Consider the following 9,714-nt stretch of genomic DNA (forward strand, 5'->3'; position numbering starts at 1 on the left):
CGAGCAGATCTGCTGATGAGGGTGGTGGGGGCGGAAATGAGCTAGTCAGGGGACAGAGGGAAAAGGCCAAGCCTCAAGCATCTGTGTGCCCCCTCACCCTCCTCTTGTGCTCAGTGACCACTAAGGTCAGAGACTAGCACGGCTGAGCAGGTGGGCACAGTCTCATCTCTGTCTATAGCACCTGATGGGCGGGAATATAGGGAAGCCTCCATCTTGCAGGGAGAGAGACCGGTGGTGGGGAACCATCCCAGGTAACTAGCACAGGATCTCATGTCCGGTGACTGCTATGGATGGTGTCCACAGCCTCCCAGGAGCAGCCTAGCCCCAGCCTAAGGTTCAGAGAAACAGGCCCTGGGGCTGGCATCAAGGCCAGTGGGCTCTTTCCTTGGCAAAGGAAACCCCCCACCACATGCCCCTCCTCCCCTAGGGTCCCCAATCTTTGAGACAAAATTGTCTCAGATCCCCCCAGCTTCACACGGGAGCTCTTCCGTGATCTCAGGTCCCTGCGCTGAGTCCAAGAGGCCAAAGGGCCCACACCTCTGAAGCCTCCCCCGTCCCCGCCCTGCTGTCCCAGGTGCCCAGCCTCCCTGCCTCAATCCCATACCCAAGAGAAAGAACTCAGAAAATAGTATTTTAAATGCTTTATTAAAATTGCGAGCATTAACAAGTTAAAGACAAAACCCATGCATTGGGTTTTGCCGGAAATATGAGCATGTTAAAGGAGTTAAGTTGAGGTGGACACAGCTGTGGCGAGATGGACAGACACAGCGACACAGGTGACAATTGGTGTCCAACGCGTGGGGGGTCTTCAGGTGATGGTGAAAGGGGGACCCAAGAGGACGGTCCCGCTGAAGACATTGTGGGAGTAGGGACACGGGGAAGAGACAAGATGGAGGGCCACACCAGGGCACGGAGGCCAGACAGGTGCCTGGGTCAAGATAGTGGTGACCTTGGAGAGCTGTAAAATTTGGGACACAGAGGGCAGTGACAAGCGCCCCAGGAGTACCCAGCCCACTGAGGCAAAAAATACTGCGTGGGTGGGTATCCAGAAGAATGGGCAGGTAATTTAGGGTGCCTCGAAGTCTTTTGGATCTCATGCCAATTCATCTGTGTTCTCCAATTCTGACAGTTTTGCTCTTTGGGTTTCTATCCAATGTTCCGAATGGCCCATTCTCCAGCTGCTTGCTAAGGGGCCCTCCGTGCGGTGCTGGACTGACATGTACCGCCCCCAGGGTCATGCCAGCCCCGTCACTAGGACCCAGAAGCCTTGGGCCTCTAAATTGCTAGTCAGACCTCATGCAGGGGGGCTGCACTGGGGGCAAAAAGGTGGGGGTGAGGTAGACAACCACCCAGCCGCCCGGTTCCCTGCACAGTCCTAGGCACCACGGTGTGGCTGCCATGGCATTGCCAGACCCACAGGCCTCGGGGCCGAAGTGACCCCACTCAATGGCCAGCTCTCGTGCTCTGCAGGCTCAAAGCCTCCTGGCTTTCCCAACTCCCTGGCCTCACCCCGCTCTGCCCAAAGGAGGCTCTGCAGAGCGCCAGACCTCCTGGGGACAAGGCAGGTGCTGAGGGGTGGACAAGGTATCACTGAAGGGGGGGGAGGGTTCCTCAAGTGTGTGGAAGGCGACCACTTGCTCCTGCCCGATGGAGTCTCTCTGCTCACACATCCATAGCCCCTTCCCCCTCGACTGGCTGCAGGCCAACCGAGGGCCCCATCTCTGTGGCCTCCGAGCACCTTCCTGACACCTGGGGAGACACCTCCCAGCCCCTCCTCCACCCCTCAAAACTTCTGGGGACTAAGCCACCATCCCCAGAAGCCAGACCAGGCAGCGCCCTTCTCAATTCCCCTGACTTCTCTGCAGGGTACTGTGGCCGATACCCTGTGGAGGCCCCACTCTCAACTCAATCCAAGCGACAGGAACAGATTAAAAATCAAAGGGCGATAAATGGCGGAGAGCAGGACATGATGCTGGCATAAATGGCTTTGCGCACGTTACTTGGGTCACTGCTCCCCTGTTACATAGGGGATGGGTATAATTTGATTGTGAGCGCATAAAAAGCTAAGTGATAGTAAAATAAAAAAGAAAAAAAAAAAAAAAGGAAATATGCCCCAAGAAACAAAGGGGGAAATGGACCAATTGATGTAAAATTTGGGCTCCTGATTTCTCTCCGTAATTCTGCAAATTTAGCCGTTTCTCCTCCTGATTCTTCCATCCAAAATCTCCCAGAACACTTTCTACCCCAGAGCTCCCCCCACCCAGCCCCCACTGCCCCCCACCCACCCCTCCAACCGCCAGACTTCCCACACTCCCCACTATCAGGGCAAAAATGATCCTCTGGTGCTCAGGGCGGGGGATCCCCAGATCTTTCTCCCAGGAGCACAGTCAGGGGCAGGCTACTGCAAAGCATGCCTTGCTTGCTAACACCATCTCTGATCTGGCCAAACTCATTCCCCACTCTGGGTAGGTATCAGTGCTGGCGGAATCTGGGAGCATGGTGATTCACGGGAATGCAGACCATGAAAACAGCTGAGAGAATTTGGGATGGAACTCTGCCCGATCAGTACAATGTGGGTCAGCAGTGAGGGCTGCTTTTTTTTTTATTGCTTTCCAATTATGTGTGTGTGTGTGTGTGTGTGTGTGTGTGTGTGTGTGTGTGTGCGTGTGTGAGTATGTGTATGTGTGAAGGTATGTGGGATGGGTGCACATGTACATGTGGGCACATGTTGCATGTATGTGAGTGTGTTTGTGTGCCTATAGGGATAAATGTGTGCTTTCTAGGATAGGGACTGAGGTATAAGAATTTAGGGGGTGGAGGTTACTGCCTGTTAAAACTTATCTTTAAGGATATGGGTTTTCATGCTGCTCTCCTCCTTTGATCTCAATAGGTCAACTCCGCCCAATTCCCTGATGGCTCCTGAGATGGAAAGTGGGTGAGGAACAAGTCTGGTGGCCGCTGTTCTTAGGCAGCCAACATTAAAATGCTCAAAGGCAACGACTAGGTGATGGTGCAGAAGCAATGGCATGCCCGCCTGCAAACTTTTGGGCCCCCTTCCTTCCCCTTGCTGGTTCAGGGACCTAAGTCCAAAGCAGGTGATTCAAGGTCCGGAGGAGGAAGAAGGAAGGGGGAAGGGTGTGCCAAATCCCTTTACTTTTCCAATTGTTTCTAAGCCAATTCCTTTTTAGTATCTTTTCAGCCAATTAATTTCTCAGTTTTTTTTTTTTTTTTTTTTTTAAAGGCTACTTAGTGTTTCTGAAACGCCAATTAGTTTTAAGGGGGCTTTTCCAATTGTTTTGCTGTGCATGTAGAACTTGGGGGGTAATTTAGAGAGGGTGTTTGTGGGGGATGTTTAAATCCAATTGATTTTGTCTTTGAAGATGTTGCTCTGACTCCCTCAGCCCGGTGGAGTGGGGCCAGGGGAGCACCCTGATGTGGGGAGGCGGGGCACAGGGGCTGGGGTCAGGGAAACCATTGGGGTGGAAACAGAACCAAGAGATCTTAGAGGTGGGATGTGATGGAAATGTCCCTGCTCAAGAGGAGGTCACGACGCGATGGTACACATTGCAGAATTACAACAATTTAGCTCACTTCTGGTTGCTGGACTTCTCCGAAGAGGTATCATCCCCGTGGGCGGGGTCTTTGGAGGTCAGGACGGTCAGGGGATGATGACGCTTGGCCTCTCTGAATGCTTCAAGCTCTCTGGAGAGCTTGCGACCCCGGCGGGCACGCAGGAGGGCAGGCAGACCTCTGCGCAGGCGCTGAGTAGTTTGTCTCCAGGTGTCATATTGGAAAAACTTGCCCACGGGGTATCTGGGGAAATTGTCCTGGGAAAGAAGAAGCAATCAACAGATCAGTCTCATAGGCTGCACCACCAAAGCCACCTTCCTGGACCTCACAGTGACCTGGCCTGGAGACCCTTACACTTACACCCTGCCAGCCCATTCAATGCAGTCAACATCCACAGGGAGGGAGGCCACTGGCTAAGAGCACAAGTGGGACTGCCTTCCATTGTACTTCAAGCTAAAACCGGCTATGTCCTTGTCCCTTAACTAAGAGATCCCATCTACTGGGAGATACACCTAACATCCTATCCCTCACTTCTAGGAAGAGGGGAAAGGTCCAGAGCCTCACCGGAAGCACGGTCGGAGAGGATGACACGTCCCTCTCGGACTTGGCGGGGGTGGCACAGTAAGTCTCCAGAAGGGCCAGGTCGCAGCTGCGGAAGCAGCACTCTTCAACAATGCCACGGCTGCGACGGCTCACACGGCTTGCGGGTCTGCCTGGAGGTCCCAGAGGATAAAGTCACAGTCAGTGCTCATCAAAGCCACCCAGGGAGGCCACCCAGTCTAGGCCCTGGTCACCCTACAGGGCAGGCGGAAAGGACAGAGATGGAAGGGGCATGCTGCAGAACCGGCCTCTGGCCTCTGGTGCGTCCTGCCTCGGATGTGAATTCCCAGGGACTGTGCTGGAGGTGGTCTGGAACATAGGTGGGGTTCGTGAGCCCAGCAAAGAGCCTGGCCCCACACGTGCGGTCCCTCGACTTGGGTGCCCAGCCGAGAGCAAGCCCACAACCTGGAGGGGCCCATGTCCCCAAGCGTTGAGACAGGGAGGATAGGGCAGGAGAGAACAAGACGGGAGGGGAGGAGTGAGGAGTCGCATTAACCACTCCCTTCTCTTCTCCCGTCTTTCTCCTCTCCCCCACGGCACTCAGGTCTGAGGCTTGGCTGGGAGGACAGTCACTTTGGGCAGGTGTCATCAGTGGTGGGAGGAGGGGCAGGGACCCCCAGCTGGGGGTCCCATTAGTGGGCTTGGCCCAGCTCTCCTCTTAGGAAAGCCCAGTTCAAGGGAGCGACTCCTTCAGCAAGGACCAACAGCACGGAACCTGCAGTGCCACGTCCTGCCCCGCCAAGGAGGCAGATGAGAGGGAGAACACAAGAGAGGCCAGGGCAGCAAGGGCTTCAGGGCATCCAGCAGCAGGAGTACTTTTCAGAGAGAAGTCGGAAATGTAGGTATATCTTGTGAGCCCGTTTCACAGATGCGTAAGTAGAGGCTGTGGAGGAGGAGGCCACATGGCGAGTGCCAGGTAGAGAAGACAAGGAGGTACATGCCAGCAAGAGAAGTCACTGTTCTGTTCCTGATGCCCCTCCTCCTCCTCCAACCCCGCCTGGGCATGTCCCTCTAGCTCCTCTCTTCTGGGAGCAAGGAGCCCACCCCAGCCCCCCAGGCTGGAAGATCAAGAGAGAATTGTGAGACACAGTCAAAGCAGGTGGGTACCCCACAATGCAGTGGAGACCCCAAACACATGGAGTTTTGACGGCAGGGCTCTGGGTTCTCCTCTCCTCCCCCGAGGCTGCATGTCCGTCATCAACCCTGCTACCTGCTAACTACATTTACTTTTATTTGTATTGATCTTAAGTGTATCAGATTTCAAATCTGATCATCTATGAACACACGCCCCTTGTTGAAACATTCACACCGTGCAGAAAAGAAGGTAGAGCCCACAGTCCTGCCCAAGGGACATGGTTCTTGGCAGCAGGGACTTGAGCCCACCCCACCAGGAACTCAGACCACCCCCCCTTGGAGGCCCTGTGGACCCACTGAGGCCTTGGGCCTCCCACCCTCTGCACCTGTGTGCCAGACACTGTGGGTGCTCAGTAAGTCTCTGCTGGAGACCTTATCTTCTCCAAATCTCAGCGCTGATGGGGGCTCTGAATATCTCCTTTCACAGGACGTGGCCACCGCCCCAGGAGATCTGACTCCAACACTGATGAGTACCTGCTGTGTGCATTCCTCTTCCCTTGCCCACCCCCTTTAAGTTACTTACTGAAATAGAAGCCGCGGTCCCCACAGACAAACTGGAGGGTGTCCACCAGCTCCCCGCCGCACAGGGTCTCACTGGGGCGGTAAGCAGCAATGCAGCACGAGGCGAAGGCCAAGAAGGTGAGTAGCACCAACATCGACTTCCCCATTGAAATCCCCATTGGTATCTGGGAGACAGAGAGACAGCCCAGTTTGAGTTGGCCCCGCCCCAGTCCCCAGGTACACCCCCCCCCCCCCCCCCTGCAACCTCAGGTCCTCAGCCACCTCCTACTCTCTAATTCAACTGAAATTTAAAAGTCCAGCTTCCTTCTTAATCTTAATTAAAAAAATAGCACACATGGTAACTGCTGAGGCCAGGCCACAGGACCACCGGAGAACAGAGACAGGTTTGGGTGTCGCGCAAAGTGCTCTGTAGCTTTAAGTTGCAAGATATGCTGGTAATATTAAATGGAGACCACCAATCCTTCGTCATGATTACAGGAGCGGAGTCACACCCACAGCCAAGGGGCCAGCGCTGGACACTCGACTGGTCTCCCTCCTGTGACATCATGGGGGTGGGGCCAGACCCAAGGCACGATTACCACTGTTGGGGCCCCCAGGCAACCGCCAAGATGGCAAATAGCTCCGCCTATGGGGAGCACGTATGTCCAAGAGGACCAGTCCCTGGCCTCCCCAATCCCAGCTGGGCAGGGAGGTCCAGGAGGACCACTGCTCCCCGAGAAAGCAGGCGAATCCTGCTAGGCCAGCCTCCCCGCTTCAGCCCGTGTGAGCCAAGCTAGGTAAAGAATCCAATGGTTAGCACAACTGTGCTGCCCGCAGTCCCAGGAGCCTTGGTCTCCAGAATCACCCAGCCCTCCCAGTCTGGCCTGCCCCTAGCAAACCAACACTCACAGAACCCCCTTTACAGGCCTCAAGTCACACCACCCAAGGCCAGAGACCTCAGAGGCCTTCCACAACAATCACGCCATCGCCCCTATTGCCTCCACGGCCCCATCCACCTCAGAAGGAGCTGGAGAGACCAGGTCAGAGCACCGGAAAGGCCACGTACCAGGTCCCTCCAGGCCCAGTCTGGAGGGGCTGCTCGTAGAACACACCGATCCATAGGCTGAGTGGCTGAAGGGCCAGCTGGGGCAACAGTTAATCAGCTCCTTTAGGTACATAAGACCTGAACTATAAGCAGGCTACCCCAACCCACAAAAGATGAAGTCCTCCAGGCCGGTGGCCCTCCAGACTTCCCTCCACAGGCCCATGCAATAAATCATGTGAGATGGAGCGGGAAATAAGAAAGACACAATCTTACTCAATTCCTCAACAAACCATGGCCAGCTTCATGAAAAGATCCAAAAACCACCTCTCCTACCTCTTCCACAGGACTAAGCCACCCCACCGCCCCTCTGCTGCTCCTTCCAATTCCTGAGAGCAAGCAAATTCAGCCAGCTGACCGTTCAGCTGCAGTCACTGCAAGGGGCAGCTCCTCTGCGGCCCCCGAAGTCCCTTCCACAAATCCCACCACTCCAGCTTCAGGTTCAGCCCAGGGTGCCAGCAAAAAGCCACGAATGGCCAGGAGGCATGTGGACACGGCAGACAGGTGAAGACCCTGGACAAGCCCTGAAGCTGCTGCTGAGGGAGGGAGAGGGGCAGGGAGAGAAGAGGAGCAGGTGAAGGAGCCAGGGAGCCAGGTGGAAGCTGGCGGAGGCTCAGGGGAGAAGCGAGGCGCTGAGGCCGCAGGCCGGGCTGCAGGGGCGCAGGCCGGAGGCTCGGCCGTTGCCCTCAGCAACCAGGCAGGCCGAAGCAGGATGGCAGCTGGGTCCTTACTCCACAGCCCCGGTTACCTCAACTGGACTGGAGGCCCGCTGGGGCTGGAGGAGGAGGAGGAGAAGTAGGTGGAAGCTGGAGGTGTCTCTCACAGGAGAAGTTAATGTCCAGTTTGCAAGCTGGTCAGTGCCTCCGCTTTTATGTCTGAGCCGGCTCCTCCCAGCCCCGGCTCCACCCTACCCCCACCCCCTCGCTGCTGACCACTCCTCCCGCCCCCTTTGCCCCCGCCCCCTCCCTCCTTCCAGCCAGTCCCTACTCTCCTGCACCCCCAATCGCTAGTCCTGGACCATCCCTTAGCAAAGTACCATGGGGGGCTCATCCTGCACCCCCAGCCCATCTCTGGCAAGACAATAGGGGGCGGGGGGCTCCTCTCCAGCCCCTCGTATGGAAACTTCCACTCTGCCAAGGGCAGGACAGCTGCCCCCTCTCAGGCCCTTCTGAGCCTCAGACCGGCTCCTTTCCCCAGATTCTTGGTTGGAAAAGTGGGGACAGGGGAGAAATAGGGGGTGGAGGAGAAATATATTGCAAATGTGGCGTCTGGCAATACTCTTTTGCCAACTCGGCCCCCCTCCTGGCCCCGCCCACCCCGTCTTCCTCTCTCCGTCTTGCTGGCACCAAGTCAACATACCAGGGTGGGCTTCCAAGACTGCCCCCCTCCTCATTACCCAACACCCTGGGGGGACTGTGCCCGCACCGCACAAATCGCGCATTTTCAGAAACACCGCTCTCTTCCCCCCACACACACCCACAAACCGACCAGGAAGTCGCCCGTGCCGACTGCACACACCTCCCCGCAGCTTCCCGACGCCCCCTCCCCCTCTCCCGCTGCACCGCGCGAGGAAGAGCGAGGGGTACCCGCAGGGAACCCGACCCCAGCCCCCAGCCCTCTCCCCGCCCAGCCACCCCGTCCGAACCCCAGGCCTTGGCTGGGCGGGTGGGGGGAAGAGCCAGGCGTTCGGCGTGCCCGCCTGCCCTCCTAGCCCCGCAGGTCCGCGCCGCTTACCTGGAAGCCGGCGACGCTGCCGCCCACCTCCCTGCTGCGTTATCGCAAACCGAACAGCGGGCGTTGGCCCTCCTGCCGGACACTCCTCTGCCAGCGCCGCTCTGGCCGGGTCGCAGGGGCCGAATGTGCGACGGGGCAGAACGGGGGGATGGCTTTTTTTTGGGGGGGGGACTCTTTTGCTTCTGTAGGGAGGACGGGCTGTCTTTGGGCTGGGGCGGGCCAGATGTTGTACTTTTAGGGGGGGAAAGGGTATCGGGAAATGAGGTCAGCTGTTGTACCAAGGATAGAGGGGGGCAGAGATAGTGAGAGAAACAGAGTGAACGTGAAAGGGGGGGGACAAAGAGAGGGCAAGAAGGAGAGAGGACAGCGAGAGGCGGGCAGGCTCACAGCGGGAGAGAACAGCACGGAGAGAAACAGAAAGCGTATAATTAATCCACTTTGGTAGGCGAAGGCAGAGGGCGGGAGTGAGGGGGGAGGGAGTCGGAGGCGAGGAGCTGGGGGGGGCGGGAGGGAGCCCAGGGAAGGTGGCGTTGGAGAAGCCGGGGCCGCGCGGACGCGGTGAGAATAGCGGGTCGAGGAGAAGCTAAGGGAAGGACGCAACGTCGGGGACTGGGACCGGGGACGGTGTTGACCGGGACGGAGTGGAGGCGTCACCCAAGCCGCGGGCGCCCAGCTCGGTTTGGGCCGACGGAGCCCTCGGCCGTCGCAAGCCCGGGTCTCGGGGGGAGGGAAGGAGTGGCGGCGCCGCGGCCGCTCGGGATGCAGCTCAGAAGGGGGAGCGGCCCCGGGGTGCGCGCCGGGGAGGGCTGGGGGGAGCGCGGGGGATGACAACGCCGGCGGCCTGCAAGCCGGACTGCCTGCGGGGGGGACCGCCTCCTCCGGCGAAGCGGGGACCGGCGTTGAGGTAGATGAAGGAGGAGACGGCGGGGAATCCGCAGGCCCGACGGAGCGCGACCCCGCCGACGGCGCCCAGGACGGGAGTTAGCAGCAATCAGCGGACGACGTCGACGCGGGGCCGCCAGCCCGGGTGGAGGCGCTGGCGGGCCGAGTGCGGGCGGGCGTGGGCCAGGAGG

General features: G+C 58.0%; 1 protein-coding gene across 4 annotated transcripts in view; it reads right to left on the reverse strand.

The window, feature by feature from the left end:
* Positions 1–626: 626 nt before the first annotated feature.
* Igf2 (insulin-like growth factor 2) overlaps positions 627–9,714 on the reverse strand; it is a 27,439-nt gene continuing 18,351 nt past the window's right edge. For 2 of the 4 annotated variants that reach the window (XM_013514304.1, XM_013514303.1), the window contains 3 exons: positions 5,828–5,990; positions 4,135–4,292; positions 627–3,827 (listed from right to left, as the gene is read on the reverse strand). In XM_013514304.1, coding sequence (XP_013369758.1) covers positions 3,588–3,827; positions 4,135–4,292; positions 5,828–5,984 — 555 coding nt within the window. In that variant the 5' untranslated portion in view covers positions 5,985–5,990 and the 3' untranslated portion in view covers positions 627–3,587. Of the gene's footprint in view, positions 3,828–4,134; positions 4,293–5,827; positions 5,991–7,655; positions 7,774–8,641; positions 8,663–9,714 lie in introns of those variants that run through there. The other 2 variants (XM_005384193.2, XM_013514305.1) reach the window with 2 other exon arrangements.

This window comes from Chinchilla lanigera, unplaced genomic scaffold, assembly GCF_000276665.1.
Source record: "Chinchilla lanigera isolate Chin_1 unplaced genomic scaffold, ChiLan1.0 scaffold00021, whole genome shotgun sequence".
NCBI lineage: Eukaryota > Metazoa > Chordata > Mammalia > Rodentia > Chinchillidae > Chinchilla > Chinchilla lanigera.